We start from the raw sequence: 23,425 nt of genomic DNA on the forward strand, positions 1-23,425 counted from the left end.
CCAGAGGAATTAATCTTTGTGATCTGAAGCCGAAGACGCCAGAAATGCTAAAGTTTTCTGGAGACAAGACTGCTTTACTGCAGGCATTTAATTAAACCAACAATGAGCTTATTCAAATTCATGAACTTATAGCAGGTTATGACTTTAAACAAGAGTTGGCGAAAAACATAATTTGAACAAAATAGCTAAGGCATTCTCTTCCTGTTACAGAACATATGAGTGAATGATAAAAGCCCCTTTCATAAATTTGATGCTTATCAAGTATTGGAATATTTTTTAATTGAAAAATGTAAAGGCCGAGTTGAATAGATTTTAACCACCATTGTAATCAAGAGTCAAGAGTATTCAAGAACATACACAATGAAAGTAACTGCATCTAGTTAAATGATTATAATTCAGTGAATTTCTCACAGTTAGGCTAGTGTGTCGACGGTTTCTGATAGAATTCATATACTCCAAGCTTAAAACCCAAAGCAAAAATCGGAAGAAAAAAAAAGTTTCGAAAATTAAAGTTAGTTTCCAAGGACCCTGTACTTTTACCTTCGCCTTGGTCCATACATGCACCCTCTACCATGGCTTCACTACTGGATAAAATAGACTTTGATTGGGTTAAAATAGTTGACAGAGAGAGAAATTTAAATCCACGGACAAATTAACAGAGAATGTAAAAGAAAGATTATCCAACCATTGCAAAAATGTGTGCTCGAATCACTTAAAGAATTAAAGATTTCCACGGGCCAATGGAAAAATAAGGGAATAGTTGCAAAATAACACAAATATTTTGTGGTGAATTTCCACAAACACTTTCAAAGAAGTCCAAAAGAGGCATATGTCTTTGTACACAACGAAGAAAAATGAGTTCCAAGAACACCAGATGCTCTTGAAGTTGAGGTTGTAGTCTGATGATTGAAGAAACACCCATATTAGACAGGAGAGACAAACATCGAAAAGCAAAGTTCAGAACAAAAAAACGTAAAAAATGATAATTTAGATTGTACCACAAAATTAATATCAAGAACAAAAAAAAAATAATAATCGTTTTAAAAAATAGTTTCGGTAAACTAGAACTGGTAAAAACAAAACTTAACAAAAATAACATCAAATATAACAACGGAGGTGGGTTCACAAATAAATTCAAACAATTAAATCATTAAAGAGAAACTTACTTTCAAGAGGTTGAAACTAAGCTTTCAACATAATTCCTAGCAAAAAACCACCATATTCTATTGTTGACAGATTTAATATGCTCTACTCTTTTATCTCTCCAATTATAGACAAATAGATGTTGGTTATCATAGGGGTCTTGATTGCTTACCATTATAATTGTGTCGCTAATCTTAGAAACACACAATGGTAACACGAACAATTGATCGTTATAATCAATGTGAAGATCCTGAAAACTAATTTTGAGGAATGGAGTCCAAGACTCCTCAACTCCAAATTCCATCATCTGCCATAAAACAAAATGGGTCCTTTTGAGATTGTGAGAAAAACATAGACAATCCATCAATACAGTAACGGATGGCTCAGCAGGTGGTACTTCAACAAAACCACGAGGTGGCAAAAACTGTTGATATGTCTCCGTACCCAGATCAAGTGAAATAATCACAAATTGCTCGATTCTAATATCATTCCATTTATATTTAGTAATATTTTGAATAGCCAACCAGTTAATAGATCCACTCACATACACACCATCTCTCATAGACTGGTGAGGAACAATCGGTAAACTTGGAATATCTCTCCAAACATTATCACTCAAACTAAAAACTTTCACCTCATTGGCATTGTAGGACACCACCTTATAAGTGTCATTTGAAATATCATAGCCAAATGTTAACTTAAAAAATTTAGTTGAATACCCTATTTTTTCAGATAATGTCTTTGTGGCTGGGTTCCAGAAACGTAACCAGACGTTGTGAGGCTCAATAGGCAAAGAATTACCTTGCAAAAAGAGTAATCCATTGCAGGATCCAACGACGAAAAAACAATCCGTATTACTAATTGAGTAGTAAGGATCGTTGGGAATGGCGATATTTCTCAACATATTCTCCAGCAGACGACTTACGGGAATGATTTGGACTCTAATATCCGATATCAACTGGTCTGAAAATAGTGCTAGGTGGGTGTTCCGTCGCGACCGGTAAAGGTGCAATTTGGTGAAGGAAGGATCATGAGAAATCAGGGTTGTCCATGATTTACAAACACATTTGAATTGCATAAGAGTTTTGACAGGAAGCCACGATAAAATTTCAGTGATGAGTTCATCGAAGAGGACTGATGTGGGAGAACAGCTGTTTGAATGAAGAGACTTAGGCGGAGGAGAATCCATCATGAGAGAGAGGGAGCAGCTATGTTATGAATGTATGCAGAGCGTAACTAAGAAGAACCGCAGTGATGTTGTTGTTGTAACCCTAACAAACATTTGTGTATTTCTGAGTCATCAAGTCTTTATAGGGAAAAAAAATAATTATACGGAAAAGTAACAAAAACAATTTGGACAAAACGGGAAAAGTAATTTTTTTTTTTAGAAATATAGACAGCAACACCAACATCCGTTCAAAAAGGCACACATACAAAAAAAATCATAATATCAACATCAACATCAACACCAACATCAATATATTAATAATCAGAATAATTAATCATAATATTACTCATTAATTGTGGGACCAGAGAACTCTGAATTAATTTAATTATTAATTAGGACCAGATCGTTCTGTAGAATGATTAAAATTAATTGCAAGATAATATCAAAAATTGGATTAGGACTAGAACATTCTGGATTAATTTAATTAATAAGGACCAAATTATTATAAAGAGTGATTAACTTAAATAATATCAAAGATTAAGGTTAGGATCAGAGCACTCTGGATTAATATAGTGTAAAATAAATGACAAGAGAAGGGAAGAGAAAATAATACAGGAGAGTTATACTGGTTCACCAAATTCGGCTACTTCCAGTCCTCACACTTCGTGTGAGATTATCCACTATAGTCTCCTGCTAACAGAAACTTCTGACTTGTACTATAAATTCCTGATCACACCAGATCTTTCCGTTACACCCTGTATTATGAACCTCATCAGGCTTCTACACTTCTTTCTCAAATTATTATGACAAATAGACTTGAGAATTACAACACAATTTGTATGATGAAGGTTTTTGTGGATCAAGCTATTCTCAACACTTGTTTGAGATCATGATCACAAATTGTCCTTCCTTGTCCATTATGCCAGAAAGTAACTTCCTTGGAGCTCACCCTAAAACAGGCAGGTGCCTGCTCTGATACCAATTGAAATTCTGTCGCGTTAGCTTTCAGATGTTTTAAGCAATGTTCCAACACCAAACACAAAAGACGAAAGTTGAGTTTAATGTTTAAACATTGTGCTAACAATAACAAACATAATTAGGTAAAAGTAAAGACAAGAAAGTAAATGGCACAGGTGAATTGTTAACCCAGTTCGATGACAACACACCTACTCTGAGGGCTACTAAGCCAAGAAGGAAATCCACTAGTGTATTTCTTGCTCTAAGTTCTCAGCAAACTCCAAGTTCACAACTTATAACCAAAGACCTACCCGTATTCACTTCAACCGAGGAACTCCTAGATCTGAGATTCCATCTCACTTCCACTCAATCACACACCCTGTGATAATCTGATTACAAAACAATGATGAAGTTACCTTCAAACACCAACTACCTTCGTGCTTCAAAGCTTATGAGTAGTATACACAATTACAACTCAATAAAACATAGTCCTTATCATGTATCAAGGTGACATAAGAAAAGACTCACAATGAACAATGACTCAAAACCCTAAAAGCTCTAATATGGAAAATGACGGCTTGAATAATGAATTAGGTTTTGCGTTCTTCCTTATATAGTCTGAAGTAGTACGGGCTTGACCTTCTTGTTGGGATTCAGAAAACAATGTTGATCCAAAAGATCTGCTCGCAAAGATCAAAACCAAATCACAACTTTCCTAAAATATTGGAGCATCTTTAGGAAATAAACAAAGTCTCCTAAAATGTTGTCATATCTTTAGGAACAACAAATACACACCTAAAGTTTCCTAAAATATTGTCATTACTTTAGGAAAGAATCACAAAGTTGATTCTGGACAAAAAGCACGCGTCTTAGACATTAAGTAAAAAGGCGTGGATTCCTTAAATTGATAAAGTGCGCGTAAATCATGGCACATAAAAAGGGCACACTGAACCGTGCCAACATGTTGGAACATCGTATCCAATATCATGCATGAATATTTGTTTTAGCAGTAATGAAGCCAATATACAAATATCCAACAGATCCAGATTCAGATCAACCCCTACAAACCATTTATCCAAGAGAGCCCCAAAAACCACTGCAAATCGTCGGTCAGCATCACGATACAACCAACCAGCGATGAACAAGAGACTGCCGAAAGAAATTGGTGCTTGAGTGATGCAGACAATCAAAAGGCCATCCTCGTACCACACAGAGATTGGATCTACATTGTGACTGAGATATTTGGATTGGAAGGAAGGAGAGAAACGATGGAGATCTAGAGAGAGGTTAGAGAAAAAATTTTTTGATTCTTATATTTAAGTCAACTGAGTTAACCAATGCATGTATTATTATCATTTCATCTGTGAGGTGAGTTTTATTTACAGGATAATTATGTTCCCTATATTTAAGTCAACTTATGCATGCGTCATATTTCTTATTGAATATTTACAAAAGATGTTTAGAGTATCATAATAATCTCTCCCACAAAAATTTAGAATATTTTAAGAAAATTTGAATTTTTAAGCGCTAAAAATTTGAATGAATGTAAATAAAGTTTTGATTCTTGCTGTTTTTATTCATGAATATATGATTTTATTATGTATATGTTAGAAAATAATATTTTATTATTATGTGTTGCATATAAAATATATGTTTTCTTGTTGTTCGAGAAGAAATGTTTGATTTTATTTTGTTTTGTATGAATATGTAATTTGAGAGCATATATAATGAAAATACACGGGAGAGCTTAGGCAAGCTGATATATGCTCCCGTGTTTATATGTGTGGTTATCTCATATATATAGGTGTTTATCTCATATATGAAAAGACACGGGAGGAAGAAATATAGGTGTTTGATTTTTATCGTCGTTACCAACGAAGCCAATACCCATGGGCACGTCCTAATTTTCTTGTAGTGTTTTCACTTCTCATCTGCGTCCTTTTTGTGTTTCTCCAAAAACTATAACTTTGTGTTCTTTTATTCACTCTTATGATGGATGATTCTTGTGTTATTTGCCTCTTGTATTTATAGGTGATTCTTGTGTTGTTTGTCTCTAGTATTTACGGTAGAAGCTATTTAAGAAACTAAAAATGAAAAAATATAGCTTCAGATACATAAGAAACTAAAAATGAAAAAAAATTAGCTTCAGATACATGGACGCTAATTAATGAATTAAATTAAATTAACAAAATATAAGAATCTATTAGGCTGAAACTAAATTGGTAAAAAATTGAAATGAAAACATAAAATATTTATGTTAGATTTATGGGCGCTAAACAGTCCCCGTAATCTTAGATCAGTTGATAAGGACAATGCATAATTTATGCTAGGTTTGGGTTCGATAGCCGGACACCACTACAAAGTGGGTGCTAAACAAATGCCAGAAGAAGAAGTTTATACCCTCATAACAAATTTCTCATCCTCTTTTGTCCATGAAGAGAGGAGAATGGATCTCGGGGTGTGCCTCAGTGATATTGCGAGGCCAGGTCCTCCCCTGTACCTCATAACAAATTTCTCATCCTCTTTTGTCCATGAAGAGGAGAATGGATCTCAAGGTTTTTAATGTGGAAACCTTTTTCCACCCCTTTTCCTTTCACATATGAACTCATCCAATTGTGCGGTGCAGAATCGTAAGTTACGATTTACAGATGTTGAAAGACGAGTTAAGGAATGAATACAATTTCTGGTTTGTAGGTTTTGATGGAGATGGATTTTTTATCATGATTTTACGAAATGCAGTTTTACTTTATGAGTTAGTATTGATTTTACGAAATGCAGTTTTACTTTGTTATGAGTTTTTTTGTTATCATTGTCTAATATTAATTATTGATCATAACATTCGAAAGTAATATCATTTTAAATTTAATATGATGTGGCATCCATGTGTGTTCTAAGTTTAGTTCCACATTTTTGAATGTTGTGCCACATCGGTGTCAATCTGAATGTTGAATTCAATTAAAAAAAATTAGAATAAAAAACAAGGGACCAAAATTGCGGATTTAGAAATTGGAAAACTAAAATTCCTAAATTAATTAAATTGCAGAACTAAAACCGCAATTAAGTCAAAAAGTAATTATAAAATTGTAATAGTGTGATGGAATAAAGTCCGAACTCCGAAATTTTCAATTATCTACACTGAAATGTGCAAATTCAGCCATCAAATATTTTTATTTTTGTTTGTCCTGTGAGTCTTGAGCATAACATAGTTGACATGAACAATGTATTGTTATATGCAGAGGCCAAAGTTCAAACCCCGGACATTCTACTTGTTCACCTTAAAAAGTGATTTCTAGCCACTAGGCTATTTGACAAAAAAAAAAAAAATTGACAAAAGGTCCGCCATCAAATCTTACTGAATGTTTTTAAAGAATTAATAGTGAAATTTTAGATATTTATAAGAATTTTCTAAAAAAATAAAAGAAGATATTTATAAGAATATGATGGTGTGTTTTTTTTAAGGGAATAATATGTCGGTGTTGATGGCTTTTCCCTTTTCCCCGTATAAAGACTTAATAGTTACGAGTTTCCGTATAAAGACTCAGAAATAGACAAATGTTTGTTAGGGAATAATATGTCGGTGTTGATGGTCTTTCCCTTTTCCCGTACAAAGACTTACTAGTTACGAGTTTCAAGTTTCCCATATAAAGACTTAGAAATAGACAAATGTTTGTTAGGGAATAATATGACGGTGTTGATGGCTTTTCCCTTTTCCCGTATAAAGACTTAATAGTTACGAGTTTTAAGTTTACCGTATAAAGACTCATAAATAGACAAATGTTTGTTACGGAATAGTATGTTGGTGTTGATGGCTTTTCCCTTTTCCCGTATAAAGACTTAATAGTTGCGAGTTTCAAGTTTCCCATATAAAGACTCAGAAATAGACAAATGTTTGTTAGGGAATACTATGTCGGTGTTGATGGCTTTTCCCTTTTCAGTGTAAAGACTTAATAATGACTCAGAAATAGACAAATGTCCCTTAGAGTTTCAAGTTTCAACATCAACGTCACTGCCTTCTTCATAGTTACGCTCAGCATACATCCATAACATAGCTGCTGCTGCTTTCTCATTATGGATTCTCTGCAATCAAACGGTGGTGTTCTGACGTCAGTCCTCTTTGATGAACTCATCACTGAAATTCTATCGCGGCTTCCCGTCAAAACTCTGATGCAATTCAAATGCGTTTGCAAATCATGGAAAACCCTTATTTCTCATGATTCTTCCTTCACCAAATTGCACCTTCACCGGTCGAGATGTAACACCCATCTAGCACTACTTTCAGACCAGGACATATCTGACACCAAGTGGGATTTTAGTGTCGTACCCATTCCCGTAAGTCGTATCCTCGAGATTCCGTTGAGGAATATCTCCATTCCCAAGGATCCTTCTTACTACCTATTTACTAACATGGATTGTTGTTTCATTGTTGGTTCCTGCAATGGATTAATCTGTTTGAATGGTGATTCTTCGCCCACTGAGCCTCTAAACTGCTGGCTTCGTTTTTGGAACCCAGCTACAAAGACATTATCTGAGAAATTAGGGTATCCAACCAACTTTTTCAAGTTTATTACATTTGGCTATGATATTTTAAATGACACTTACAAGGTTGTGGCCTTCTCTGCCAACAAGGTCAACATTTTCAGTATGAGTGATAATGCTTGGAGAGATATTCCAACTTTTCCCATTGTTCCTTTTGGGGTTGAGTCTGAACATCTCGAATGTCATCCATTTTTGAATTGTGGCGTGTATGTGAGAGGCACTATTAACTGGTTGGCTATTCGAAATATGACTGATCAATATGAATGGCGTGATATTACAATTGATCAATTTGTGATCGTCTCACTTGATCTGGCCACGGAGACATATAGGCAGTTGCTGCCACCTAGCGGTTTTGTTGAAGTACCACCTATTCAGCCATTTGTAACTGTATTGATGGATAGTCTATGTTTTTCTCACTATTTCAAAGGGACCCATTTCGTTTTATGGAAGATGATGGAATTTGGAGTTCAAGAGTCTTGGACTCAATTCTTAAAAATTAGTTTTCAGGATCTTCAAATTGATTATGGCAGTAGTGATTGGGAGAGATTTGAGGAGCAAATGTTCCTATTACCATTGTGTGTTTCTGAGAGTAACGACACACTGATAATGGCATGCAAGCAAGAAGGCTATGATTTTGACGAACAACATGCAATTCTCTATAATTGGAGAGATAAAAGAGTAAAGCATACTACATCTGTCAACAATAAAATATGGTGGTTTTATACCAAAGATTATGTTGAAAGCTTAGTTTCATCCTCTTGAAAGTAAGTTTCTCTTCTATGATTTAATTGTTCAAATTTATTTAAAGTTTTTTATAATCTCTGAACTGAATGAGTTTGTTTCTGGTTGTTCTTATATATATTAATATAATTATAACTTGACGATAATCCTCCGTAAAGGAAATTCAATAACTCTTGAATGACCTTAACTTGGTTGGTATTTGGAAAATTTTATACAAAACTAAAGTATGAAGTTGTTCTCGATTTGGGAGGATAATAAATTTAAAATTGAAATGCCAGGAAAAAAGTTATAAAAAGTAGTAGAGTGAAATGTTAAAGCGAGAAACATGTCAATGGGTTGGTTACAGATATCTTGAGACTTGGGCAAAACATCATTTTCTTTTCAAACTGATATTAATTTCATTTACTTCCAAACTGTTTTTGACAAAGAGTGTGTCTGTACTTGTAATTTCATTTACTTATGGGTGACTTGAGCCTTGAAATGAGTACAAGTACCTACACACTCATTGTCCTACACAAATGGGGGTTGGGTCTAGCGGAAAGGGATAACTTCCCACAACGTTTGGCGAACCAAGGTTCCAATCTCGGCTAGGAAAAGTACAAGTACCCTCAGTAAGATTACCTCTAGTGGAGGGAACCTATGGGAAATAAAAAGAGTTATCCTATTATTACGTTTTATAAGCACGGAAATGCTTTTGCAAATAATTGTATATATGATCTGCATATTTTACTTTCAGCTTTGGTTTTTGAGTACCCTAGCTTCATATTATGTGCCTAATCCCTACCTATGTAAAAAGGGCTGCATTTCTGTATGGACTCTGACAAATTAGTTACTCGTGTGGTTTATATGCAGCTCTGTTCTTTTGTGTGATTTATATGAACCATGGTTTTTCCTGATCATAGTTCTTACATGATACACGTGACACCTCCGAAGGCCCAAAAATACCATAAGCCAATAGCGCGAGACACCTTTCATTTTGCTTGTAGGATTGACACTGAAACTTCTGTGAATATAATTGCAAGTTTTCTTCAGTTTGTATATTAACTTTCCTAACTCTTGAATATTTTTCTCATCATCCAAAATGACATTGTTGGTAAGCACGTTGTTTTATTTGTAGATAATCTACACAACTCAGCATTTAACTTTGCAAAATTTGAAACTTTTGTTTGCTGTTATGATTATTTTTTTTTCTGATTCAGTTTCTGTCTATGTTACATGAAAATACTATGATCCGGTCACCTTAAAGAACTAATGTAATTTTTGGTTTTTAACTTTTTATCATTAAGTTTCATTGCTGGTACGAGTAGAATAACTTCGTAGACATAAAAGCTGAAGCAGTTCATTTATTTAAGATGATTAAAAACTCTGACTAATTCCTAATTTGATTACTATGATCTATCACTCAAGTATGATCTATGCCAATTTTCACTGTATGAGTTTCCACACCAAATCTTTCCAATAGATCTTTATGAATTAGACGTATTAATGTATTATCATCTTTATCTATAATACGTGCTCTTAATGCTGGTATCCATGGATGATCTTAACCTTCTACTACCATTATGCTTTTGCCTTTGCCTTTCTTTTTTTAACCCGTAAATGCTATGATCCATGACGTTTATATGAAAATACTTCATAATACTAATATAATTTTTCCTTTTTCCCTTTTTATCATAAGTTGTTTTGAAATATTGCATTGGTAGTAGAATTGCGCCATAGAACTATATCATAAGTTGTTTTGATATTTTTCTGTCACATTTTACCATATGTTGTTTTACTACTACTAACTATATCAGCATATCGGAAGATTGCCTTTGCATTTCAACGTTTTTTCTACATTTAAAACTTTCTCTTGTTGAGTTAACTTGTTTGAGAAACCATGAAGTGATAAAGACATATATTTTCTCACTATTTTCATTGTGTAAATTCAATGTCATCTTGGTTATTTCTTTGGAATACCATTTGATATTTGTCTGGTTGTCTTCAATTCTTTTTGACAGGACAAAGTTGGTAAGTGCTCCGAAAATGGCTCACTATGAAGAACATGTCGTACCTTAACTGAGAAGTCATTTTGATGAAGTAAGAGAGTTTGGTAAAAATTTATGTCATGCTGTAAAAATCGCATTCTCTATTTATTTTTGGTTCCTTCCAAATGGTTATGTTCCATATCCCATTAGATTTGAAAATTATTTGCTTTGATAAAGCACTTGTGATTGAACTGGACCTAAAACTAGATGAGGAGTACTAGACTCTGGTGTGGATCTTCATAATGGCGAATTTTCTCAAGGATGTAGAGTTCAAATCTGTAATTTGCCAAACCAATACAGTTACTTAGTAACGGTTACTCAGTCTCCATTATGTTGTCTCTATTGATAGACACTATTTTAAACATTTCTACAAATTCATTTCCTCTCATTTTGCTCTCTTCTACAAAAACAACAATAAACAACACTTTTTTATTGCAACATACATGTTTTAGAGGCATTGGCAAAACTGCAACCACTGTCGCAACCATGATCGCATTAACACATTTGTCTGCCATGATCAGAAATATAAAAAATAGTGAGGCTGCACATTTGATCATGATATAAAAGATTACATGCCACCACGGTTTAAAAGCATATAGATGAACACAAGTCTTAATACAAAAAGAATCTTGAGGATTAGAAATAATCGACTTAAATTTGAGTGAGAAAGTTGACTTGAATTTGTGCTTATCCATTTGGTGAAGCCTCGTATAATTTTCTTCTAACTAATGTCATTGTCTCAATTGAATTTAATTCTCGAAGGTAACTAAAATAATTAACTACCTTTAATAACTCAAATAGTAAACTTGGAAAATGTTTGGTGTAGTGTACACACTAAGAGAGAAAACAGATAATTTTTTTTTTTTTTGAACGGCCAAATTTTATTAATAACCAAGTCTACACACAAGGTAGACGAACAAAGACTGGTAAGGTAGAAACAACATCATAATGGGCGTCTTTTATAGGCGAAACACCCTAAAGAACTAGCCACCAAAGTTAACTCCAAAAGATTATTAAGAGAGGGATAAAAGGAAAAGTTACATGGTCCCTTTAATAGAATCTTTTCTCTTTGATGAAAGCCGTTGCCGAAGTTCTCCCTAAAACGGACCATGTAGTTTGCTATTTTCATATTGGGAAGAATGTCAAATCTAGGTGCATCACGGATTGTAGAGTTAATCCCAAGCCAAAGAAAGGAAAAGGAAAAGTTGTTGACAAAGATGCGAAGGAAGCAGATGATGACAAGCATTGTGAGCTTGTTAAGAAAATAGTGAAGGCTTAGAGAGATGTGGTTAACTCTCCTACGGAGGATTCATTTGCAATTGCATGGTTGACATTCAAAGATGAGGTATGCAGACCGTTTCCATTGTTTGTTAAATATGTTGAGGAACCTGTTTTGGCCCTTAAGAAGCATTTTGGAGGGCATGGACGAATAAATACATGCATCTAGGGTGTAGAAGCACCAACATTGTTGAATCGGCTCATACACAATTGAAAAGGTACTTGAGGAGTAGCGTGGGAGACTTAGCATCCTGTTGGGATGAAATTGACAAAATGTTGAAAAACCAATTTGGTGAGATACAAGGGAGTTTTGGGAGGAGCATAACCGTCATGGTACAAAAATACAAAAAAAAAAACAAATTATTCTCGGAGTTGGAGGGGTATGTCTCTAAGGCCGCCTTGGGTTTCATTGATGATGAATTTGAACGCTCTAGGAGATTTGGGTTTGCTAAAGAAAATTGTGGTTGTGTGCAAATAGCAACGTTCAGGTTGCCTTGTGCTTATATTCTTGCCGAGAAGAGAAAGAAAAAATTGCCGATTCTTTTGGATGAAATACACCCTCATTGGCAAAGGTTAGTTGTAATTGGAGAAGAGGTTGATGCCAATTTTTCCGTTGCGGAGGAATGGGACGCCGTTCAAAAACGTATCAAGAGGGCCCCTTACAAGATGAAACTCTTCATCAAATACAAGTTGCGTGAACTAGGATTTCCGGAGGAAACAATGTTGAAGCCACCTCCGAGAAAATTGGCCACCAAGGGGGCACCTAAAAGGGTGAAGTCTACACCAAAAACGAGGTCCACGTGTCGAATCCCCTCTAGGCGGGAGACTATTGATGCTCAAAATCTCGATAGTCATTGCTCACATGCCAAGAGTCAGGGGCGGATCTCTTTGGGGGCAGGCAGGTGCCATGGTATCCCCCAAAGTTTCCTTATATACTATATTAGGAGTATAATATCAATCTGAATTGAGCTGCTGCAGTGGAAAGGGGGGATCGTAAATTGCTCTAGGTCATCGGTTCAACACTCTGCCATCGTTTTTTTACTTGTTTAATCTTCTATTATTGCATATTAATTGTATTTAAAAAAAATGATTTGAGGGGAATCAAACCCACTTCCTCTTGCTCCTTTAAAACATTTTATACCACTTGGCCAGCCATTAATTATTAATAATACTTGAAACCAGTTAATATATATTCCATAAAAGTTTGGCACCCCCAACAAAATAACTCAAGATCCGCCACTGTCAAGAGTAATGTTCCAAAGACTAAAGGTTCATGTCTTGGCACTTGGTCCCGCTCCCAAAATTCAATTCCTACTTCAAAAAAGGAACCTTATTTGCAAATACCATACATTTCATAAATTCCAAATCTCATGAGATCCTACATTAAAGATATTGTGAATGTTAAAGGGGATGGTAATTGTGGTTTCCGGGTCGTAGCTAGGCACATGGGATTGAATGAGGATAGTCATGTTTTGGTTCATCATTCACTTATTAATGAGTTGAAAAATCACAAGAGTGACTACTTCCAGTTTTATGCTACTCAGAAACGTTACAAAGAGATCTTCGATGGTTTACACCCTCCAACAAGTAAAAATGGTGATGCGCCACCGGAGAAGTGGTTGACCATTCCGGATATGGGTCACATTAGTGCTAGTTGCTACAATAGAGCCCTTGTTCTATTGACTTTGCCCGAAATGGGTGGTGCATGTGAGATATATTCCCAATCCGGAGTGCTCCACCACTTAATCCACATTCCAACATAATGTGCCTTTGCATAATTCTGGAACACTTTCTTCATGTGAAGTTGAAAGAAAATTGTCCGCTACCACCTCCTTCTAAGGAGTGGATGACTCACAAGATTGGTGAGGCGGAGCAATGGCTTTTCCAGTTTTTGGATAGACAAGCCGCCTTCGATGAGCTCATGTCTAAGGAGCCAATGCTGCCAAAGAAACCATCAAATAAGCACAATCCTATTAATTTGGACACTCCGGAAAAGCCAAAGCAAGAGATCGAAGTCATGGATGAAGACGAAGAATATGCACTATCACTAGTCTAGTTAGATAGGTTATGACACTTTTGGGTCGGTCGATGTTCGTCCTATCTTTTGGTGGTATTACACCCCGACATATTTTTTGGTGGCCGGTTGTGTAATTTTGATATTTATGGCTAATATGTAACTAATATTATATATATATATGAAATGAATTATTTTGGATCGTTTACCTGTCATTAAGTGTGTTTAAATTATTACAGGTCATTACCGGCGAATTTGTGAAATTTGGACCGTTTGGATCGTTTATGTGTGATTACGTGATTGTGAGAAAAACGATGTTTTTGAGTAATTTGGATCGATTATGTCGTATTATCCGATAATCTTCTTAAACTGGCGTAATTCGGTTAAGTTATGAATGTGGCGTGATTACGGGTCATTCTAGACTTTTCAAAAGATAGTTTTGTAACTACTGCATTTATTGCAGTTTCTATTGTCTTGATGAGTCTTTTATTATCTATTTTAATATATTATTTAGTTTCGTTTTAATTGGATTTAAGTTTATTTTATATTAATATTATTTCTTTTTTGAACTATTTTACTACAATTGCATGTTGTTATATTTCAGGAACGAATATTTGATGGATTGAGTCTTGGAGCAAAAGAAAGGGGTTTTGGAGCTGATTTGGTACGAAAATACGAAGATTCGGAGACAAAAATATATCTCCCTCAAGTCAGAAACTTGGCACGGCCGTGCCACACTCTAGAACTACTTTTTCTGCTTTTGCTTAGATTTTAAGCTACTCTGTTTTAGTTTACTTGTGGAACATTCTAGTGATTGCTTAGATTTTAAGTCGAATGTAAACTATAAATAGAGTAGCTAGCCATCACAAATAATCATCTTTTCTTGGAATGCAATATGTGACAATTGTCTTTCTAATAAAAGTTCATTTACTTTCTTGTTATTTACTTTTATGCTTTCTCTCTTCTTCTCCTTGTCTACGATGAACATTAGTCAGTAGACTTCTCTTGTCTTGGGATTGTTGGATAAGTCTAATGACATAATCCTAATCAAACCAAGCTTTAAACCTTAATCTTATGTAACCCTAATTCCTTATCTAAATTCACCGCTTTAACATGGATCAACCATTATCAAACTATGGAAACGAAAGTGGTGGGTTTGATAATTATTTATCCATCGTCTCAAATATCAATTCATAAAACGAAAGTGGAGCTTTGATATTCGAACAAGTGAATTTAGACAAAGATTGTAAAGGCAGCGAAATAGTCTTTACAATCTTTGAGACATATAGTTTCGATCTTCAAGGGAACTAATAATGATCAAGTCAGCGAAATAGGCTTGGTTGTTAGAGGAACCAAAATCTAGTAATCAAGTCAGCGAAATAGGCTTGGTTGCTAGAGGAACAAAAGAGAAACTGTCCTGAGAAATTAGGTCTAACATAAGGTTATAAGTTTAATAGTTTGGTTTGTGAAGGACTTGTCATTAGGATGAACCAATAATTCCAAGGCTTTTATCTTTTCTTTTATTATTTTATTTTAATTAAAAATACAAACCTTTCTACCTTCTAAATCTTCAGTCTAATCATTATCTAAAGTTAATTGAATTCATAACTCCCTGTCAGAACGATACTCATCTTTTTACTACTTCCGTAAGATCGTGCACTTGCGGTTTTATCCCATCATGTCTGCTATGAACGTGAGTTAACTCACGCTAGTGCAAATGGAAACGTGAGTTAACTCACGTTAAACAATACAGTAGGGCATGTTAACATACGTAAGTATTCAACAGATAACACACAATTAACACTAGTGCATGTTAACTTACGCAACATATCTTAAATTACGTTCTAATTTGCACTAGCGCATGTTAAAATGCGTAGGGGTATTTCGGTCATTTTATTTGGGAATGAGCGAATCCATTTAGGTAATGAGCAGAATTCCATTTCAATTGCCATCGATTTTGGTGGACAAACCGGTCCATCAAAGGAATATGGTTTGAAGGACGTTATACCCCAGACCCCTACATTTATACCTTTACCCCAACATTTAACATAAAATACCAAAATTACCCTTTATATAAAACAAAACAAAATTACCCCTTCAGTCTTCACCCACATACTCTAAACCCTTCTCCTTCAACGTTCAACCCCTTTTCTGGAGAACTCTCTTCTGATTCTTCTTCCAACAAACAAGTAAGTCTCATTTCTTCTGATTCTGTGTTCTTTCTCATCCACTAATTCCAAGTGTTTGTTCTTAATTATTTTCCGAAATCATTAACGAATCCTTCACGGTTAGGTTTTTCAAAATTTTATGGGTTAGTGTTATAAATCCTTCGAGGAAATCGTTTTCTGGAAAGTATTGCTGTCGTCCTTTCACGAAATCCTTTCATGGAATCGTCCGAGGAATCGTGTTAACCAAAGTGTTCCGGTTGATTTCCGGAAACCATGTGCGAAGCGTTCCGGTAGCTTTCCGGAAAATGCGTTTCAAAGTATTCCGGTTAATTATTCTCAGAATCGTTTGGCCAAAAATTCCGGTTCAGGCAAAAAAAAAATTACTTTTTAAATTTTTTTGTTTAACTCTGTGGATTAGCTTTTGTCATGATCTACTATTTAGTTACCTCTATAATTCATTGCTTAAGGAATCATTGTGCATGGAAAAGACTGATATATTGTTCTCTGATGATGAAGTATTATTTATATGTGACTTGTGTATTACTTTTTTTTTTTTATCGGATTTGGCTTCTTTGTGCTTTCTTATCTGTATCTCTAAGTAATGTGATTGTTTAGACTTTAAAGGGTGATTGTTGCTTTGTCTGTAAAGATCAAGAGCACATTAGCCAAGCTTGTTTATGTATTTGGATTTTGGAGTATTTTTTGTGTGATTAAGAATTAAAACAGTTACTTATATTCTTGTAAAGGATTCAAATAGCTACGGTGGTTGAAAAGCTGTTTTTGCTAAATAAATATAGTAAAATTAAGCTTAAGTAAACGTGTATTGTCTTAAATTTTATGTCAAGTATAGAAAAGCTCTCTGTTACTTAATTTGAAGTTGAAATATTCTTATAAGCAATTGCTACTTCAATTATTAGTTCCTGTACAACAAAATCTATGAGTGATATTTTAACTTCCATGGAAAAACACTTTCCATACAATACTTTTTATGTATTTGTGATGGTATTGTTTAAGTTTAATTCTTGTCTTTTTTTTTTATTAATCTTTATCTTTTTTTATATAGTGGTTTGGTGTAGAGGACGAGGTGGAAAGATTATACGCATAGGACAAAACGAATGACGACATGAGGGGGTTCGGTGCAGAGGACGAGGTGGCAAGATTATACATATAGGACGAAACGAACAACGACATGAGGTGGTTCGTGATCAACCAGTCATACATCAAGCGGATGAGGAGCTCATAAATCAAGAGGTAGAGCAGCATGGACTTGTGGCAGTAGAGCAGCGTATGGATCAAGATGTGGAGCAACCTGCACAGAGGTATATGGGTGGACCTTATGACCTGTTTGTTCTCACGCGGTATGAGGTCCATGTTGCCCATAGGCTGTGGTATGTAGGGGTGGGCATGGTTCAGTTCGGGATGAAAACTGAATCGAACTGAACTGTTTGCTAAATTTAAAATAACTGAACTGAACTGTTTGTATTTCGAACTGAACTGAATTGTTTCAAACAGAACTGAACTGAACTGTTATTATTGATACATTTGAAAAAAAAATATGAAAAAAAGAAATGAAATTGAATTTTAGTTACCGAACTGAACTGTTTTCAACTGAACTGAACTGTTTAAGTTCAGTTTCAGAACTGTTGGTAATGGTTCAGTTTTTTCTTGGTTCAGTTCAGTTTTTGGTTTTTTTTCCCACCCTAGTGGTATGATCAGGTAAGTAATTAACACACTCTTTGCTTATAATGTATAATGCATTTGTTCTTTTTAGCCACACTTTGTAATTAGAAGGGGTGTTTTTATTCCATTAGTCATACAATAAGGTTTTATTAGTTTCAATTGTTTTACTCATAGATTTTTTATTTATTTTTACATAATAATATTTTATCATCTTTCATTAGTTCGATTTTATTAAATTATACAATAATGGTTCATTTTAAATTTACGTAGGAACGCGGTACAAAAAATATATATTTGAAGGTACAATCGCATGGGTCCGCTCATATTCCATATAAGCAAATGCAACCGCAAATGTGCACTCTATAGATGTCATACCTACAATTTCGAGCAACGACAATCTATATTTATTAGTTTTGTATGTGTTATCCATAATCAACACAATTGGAAACAAGTTCAACAACTTGACGGAATCTGGATGCTCCCACATTATATCTCTCATTACATCTAAGTCATCTCTTCTTCTACTCCAACTGACATAATTTTTACGATCTATCAACGTTAGCAACTGTTGCATATTTGTTTTATTACCTCTCACCTTTTTTTCTAGCGTACTCTTCTTCTTATATATTTGTGTGATTCGAGTGACATTCTCCGGGTCTCTCTCTTGCAATGATAGAAGTACGTGTCTAGGTGGAACATTGCATTTTGCCAAATCTTCAACATGTTTATGTTCATCTGCATTTAGACGTCCCACAAATGCATGACCTTCCAATCTATCAGGTAACTCGTGGTTGTGAAATCCACATTTTACCTCAACTTTCCACCTGCGACCATCTTTCAACGGTGTTGCTCTAATTTTGAATGGACAACCGCATTTTTGTTGTAGCACTTTGTGTTGAGCTTTCAGCTCGCTTGTACCTTCCACCCTTGTCACATCCCAAGATTATTTTATTACTTCTTTCTCTCTTTCCGGTCTCCTTATCTGATCTAGTAATGGTAACCGTCACTTTATTTCTAAGTCCTATCTCCCTAGCCCAACTTACAATAACTTCTCTTGTATCGAACCTTTGTGTAGTTGTGAATGCAACAGTGGTGTCTACACATGGTTGATATTTATCACATAATTGAGGTATGTCTGTAACTATTAAAAAATGATATACAAAAATAATTTTTTTAATAAGAAACTATTGCTAAAATGAAGATTTAAAAAAAAATAAATAAATACAAACAAGTAATATAAGAATCAAGACAATTATTTGGTATTGTAGTAATTAGCATAAACGTTTGAGGAATCAAGAATACGAAACTATTAAATTAAATGCACCGGAAAACAATCAAGAAACATTTCCAGTTGTTTGTTTACATTTTATAGAAAATTATTTGGTATTATAACTAGTATAAACCGGAAAGCTATGCATACTAGTCTTCCAGAATTTTTTCGGAAAACGTTTATATAAGTCCTCCGGATTTTTTTGGAAACCTATATATAAATATTCCGAATTATTTTTGGAAACATATATATGAGTATTCTGAAATATTTTCGAAAACGTTTTATAGTGAAAGAAAAAAAGGAAATAAGTACTTGGAAAAATATCTTGTGGGGGTGAACTCATCCTGAATTAGGAGATGTTGAAAATGAAGATGAAAAATTTACGTGTAAAAGATTATATAGTAAAAGGGGTAAAATTGAAATTTTAAAATATTGTCCGGGTGAAGGTATAAGTATAAGGGTGTGGGGTATAACGTCCAAGATTTCTTGGCTGGCCTGTTTGATCAACCAATTTCTCATGGCTAGGTCAAGATGGGACAAACTAAACTACGCAAAGTTAATGTTGTGCTAACTCCCCCTGGCACGGCGCGGCGACTTGCTTCTACTCTTGATTTGAGAAGCCGGCTTGCTAGTTAGGTCTAGTTGTAAGTAAAACACAAACATATAAAATTGCCATATTAAATTAAGCGAATGAATTAATTCAGTAACAGAGGTTGTGGTTCTAAGCTTGTTCAACTCAGATACAATCGAGAGATAAAGACAACAAAGTTTCTACCTAAAATTACCATCAGTACAATGATTTTGCTAAAATACAACAAATTCAAGGAACACCAATTGAGCTGGGAAAATTATATATATAGCCAGGAGAATGCATAGCAGAACTAAACTATTGCGTATAACAGGAGTTATTAATGTTTGTGACAAGCATATATCACTAAAAGACTCCATAAAGACAAAACTATAGTTCAAGATGTAGAATTCAAAGAAAGATCAATGTTTCTAAAGCATATATCATAAAAATCAAAGGATAGGTTATTGTACACAAACAAACATTTCTCAAGATTGAGAATGAATTCAGAAAGTAGAGTCTCGGACTTATTGGAGTTATGATAATTGTTGTGACAAGCTTAAGGCTGCTGCTATTGCACGCTCTATCCATTATCATTCAAATAAATAAAAGTTGACATGCGGTGGAATTCCTTTGGCAGAGAGATAATTCCTTGATCGTTTGGAGTTTTGTATTTGTATCTACTGATTCGGCAATCTGAATTGTCATGGTGTTTAGTACTGTTGAGTTCTTCAAGATATATTTTGCAAATTGAATCTCACAGTTTAGGCGGCAGTAATTTCTAAGTGAGCATGTTGTGAGATGAGATAAAAGGCATGCTGGTACAGTATGTAGTTCCTTCCAACTGCCATCTTCAAAATTGTTTACTGTATCAACCTGACAATGATACACAATTGAAATGTTTTGAAATATATAGAAAAAAAGGAAATGTTAACTTGTGCCTTTAGGGCACATGTTAAGGTTCAAAAGATGGAAATTATGCATAGTAAATTGCGCCAATTTCTTTGTAAAAACCTTAACATGCACCATAAGGGCACAAGTTAACAAGACCCATAAAAAAAAATACATAGAAGTGGAATGGAAAAGAAAAGACATGACATTAAAAACCTCATCAATGATAAGAGTTTGAAGCTTTGGGACATGTGAAAGTAGAATATTCAGCCATGTCCATTTGAATGACCCCACTCCCAGCCATTCATGGTCAATGTCTAATGTAAGCTCCAGATGAGTTAAATTGTCAAACATGAGATGTAGTGGATAGGGACATGTCTGCATGAGTTGCAAAGACATAATATTAATGAGTTGAGTAAATCAAAATTTTCATCCTTGAAAATCGAGAGAAATAGCAATTTACTCCCTTAAATTGAACAATGTGACTCAATTCATAATTTTTCTGGTAAACATACATGGAATGAGTAAATTGATTATCTTAATTTAACAGACTAATGTAATTTGCTAGTATTTTGTAAATTTGATAAATATATATACATACCACATGTAGGCGCAGATGCTCCACGTTATGAAGTTGCTTAAACATAATATGCCGACCGGAAATGTTAGCTCTAACCAACTTGGATAAGTTTGTATCATTCCAAACCAGGCTACAACCTTTCTTTACCACTAAATCCTTTGTTTCCAACTCCTGTAGATTAGGAGAGCCGGATAGAAGTTTGGTGAGATATTCACCATCTGCAAAAGTGATAGATTCCATGTGAAGTACTTTGAGCGAGGGAAGATCAACGTTTGAAACTTGGTTGATTGTTATCCTCTTCAATTTGAGGAATGCCAAGGTTTTGGAAGTTAGAAGGAAAGCAGACGATTTGCTTATGTGGCAATCAGAGTGAGAGGGATGGATGGTTGGGTTATAAAGTCGTCGTTGAATAGCGGCATAAACAATTTCATTATTGGGGCACCATTTAAGGTGGACTAATAGGAAGGGTAGATTCTTATCTCGAGCGGCGATGAAGGGTAGAGAGTCTCGAGAGTGTTTTTCATCCAAGTAGAAGATGTGTTGTAACAGCGAAATCAGTTTCCATCTTTTTGAGAGGAGGCTTGTGATGCATGTGTCTTTGATAGTAAGAAAAGAAAGAATGTGATGAAGAACTGAGTCTGGGAGATCGCTTATTATGTCGTCTTCTTCTTTATATGGAATTGAAAGCCCTAACTGCAGTGACATTGCGGGGCGGTGGAGGAGAAAAGGATCAAAACAACAATTGTAATTGGAATTGGAATTGGGTCTCTTCTTATTCGTGTGTGTGTTTATACTCACACATTCAAGCCAAGTTGTTACCTTTTGATTTGTAACAATAATGACGAAAAATCTTATATATATTTTCAAAACAAATAGATAAGAATAATTTTAAATATTAAAACAAATGTAACAAACACGATATGAATATATATACACACACATATATATCTGATTTTTTTTCCCCTTTATAACTTAAAAAGTGTAACAAACTAGATAACTATATTTATACTTACTTTTTCATTATCCCAATTATACCCTTAAACAACTTTTTCTATAATAAAGATTGTTGTTGGTGTCATTAAAAAAAAGAATTTAGATTATATTTTTTCTGTTATATTGTTGGTGTCATTGAAATAGATAGCCATAGTTAGTTTGATTTGTTATAACTTGAAAACAACAGACATTTGTATTTTTAGTTTTAATCAAAATCAAAATTTCATAAAAATAACACCGTTCATAATTTTGAAACGTTGGCGCAATAAAAAGAGCGGAAAGATGGACACGTAAGTGCCCGTCTTTTCGCTGGTTGAGATAATGAAAACGTCAGCCCAACGTGCCCGTCTTTTCGCTGGTTGAGATAATGAAAACGTCAGCCCAAAATCTTATATATACTCGATCTAATTTGTTACACTTTTTAAAACATTAAAGAAGGAGAAAAAAAATTGAACTTATATTCTTGTTGTGTTTGTTACATTTTTATTTAATTTTGAATTAACTCCCAGAAGATTAAATTTGTTACACTTTTTTAATGTTTGAATGTTCTATTATTTGTTTGCTATATGTGTAATTTGTATTTAATGTTGAGGGTAATTTGGAAAAGAGAAAAAGTTAGCTCAAAAGAGTTGAAAATGTACATTTTCTTTATATATAGTACAAATTAAAGAAGTTGGATTAAAGTTAATTTTTTTTCTTAACTTTTGGTTGATGTAAAGTTGAAATAATTTTTATTTTGCTTTACAATTATTAAAAAAGATGTTAACAATATTTAAGTTACTGTCAATTGTTTGTTATGGAAAAGAGTGTGTACAAAAACATAGAAATTTGTTGAAGGAGAGAAAATCTATCGATTGTTTGTTATGGAAAAGATTGTGTACAAAAACATAGAAATTTGTTGAAGGATAGAAAATCTATCGATTGTTTGTTACGAGAGAAAGATAATGTGTTAGTCAAAAGTGCACAATGAAAAACTATTTTGAAATTTTCATACATAGATTATTGTGGTTATTTGTTACACATTCGATGATCAAAATTACTATCATCCGATCCTTATTATAAGAAACAATTGACTTTTTTTAGTTTATTTTGTAAGCCTTAATAATTGCAAATATGTAACAAATAATGGTTTATAATTGCTTATACAAACTATGATAGCGTGAATTTTTATTATATAAAGAGAACCGTGGTTTTTTTTTAATTAATAAATAAAATCTTTATTTTGTTTAAAGCAATATGGTGTTACTAATTACTATTAGAATAAACAATAAAAGATTAGTATTTTATCTTTATTTATATGCAGGCAAACTAAAATATATTGAGTTCATAAATAATTTTTTTATATGCCTTGAAAATATTTTGTTTATAAATCAATATATCAATAATTTCCATTAATATTTTAAAATTTAAT

The 23,425-nt window shown here is 34.0% G+C and overlaps 3 protein-coding genes across 3 annotated transcripts; 1 reads left to right on the plus strand and 2 right to left on the minus strand.

Moving 5' to 3' along the window:
• Positions 1–1,168: 1,168 nt before the first annotated feature.
• On the minus strand, positions 1,169–2,332 carry LOC25498235 (F-box/kelch-repeat protein At3g23880). The gene has a single exon (XM_024770895.1). It carries the CDS (start codon positions 2,330–2,332, stop codon positions 1,169–1,171), a length of 1,164 nt encoding a protein of 387 aa, XP_024626663.1.
• A 4,950-nt stretch (positions 2,333–7,282) lies between these two features.
• Positions 7,283–8,566, plus strand: LOC25498237 (F-box/kelch-repeat protein At3g23880). The gene has a single exon (XM_013593121.2). It carries the CDS (start codon positions 7,337–7,339, stop codon positions 8,564–8,566), a length of 1,230 nt encoding a protein of 409 aa, XP_013448575.1. The 5' UTR covers positions 7,283–7,336.
• An 11,297-nt stretch (positions 8,567–19,863) lies between these two features.
• Positions 19,864–21,789, minus strand: LOC25498241 (F-box/FBD/LRR-repeat protein At4g26340). Its single transcript, XM_024770896.2, has 3 exons — positions 21,043–21,789; positions 20,658–20,819; positions 19,864–20,426 (listed from the first exon to the last, which is right to left on the minus strand). Exons 1-3 carry the CDS (start codon positions 21,724–21,726, stop codon positions 20,148–20,150), a joined length of 1,125 nt encoding a protein of 374 aa, XP_024626664.2. The 5' UTR covers positions 21,727–21,789; the 3' UTR covers positions 19,864–20,147.
• Positions 21,790–23,425: the final 1,636 nt, after the last annotated feature.

Source organism: Medicago truncatula, chromosome 7 (assembly GCF_003473485.1).
Source record: "Medicago truncatula cultivar Jemalong A17 chromosome 7, MtrunA17r5.0-ANR, whole genome shotgun sequence".
NCBI lineage: Eukaryota > Viridiplantae > Streptophyta > Magnoliopsida > Fabales > Fabaceae > Medicago > Medicago truncatula.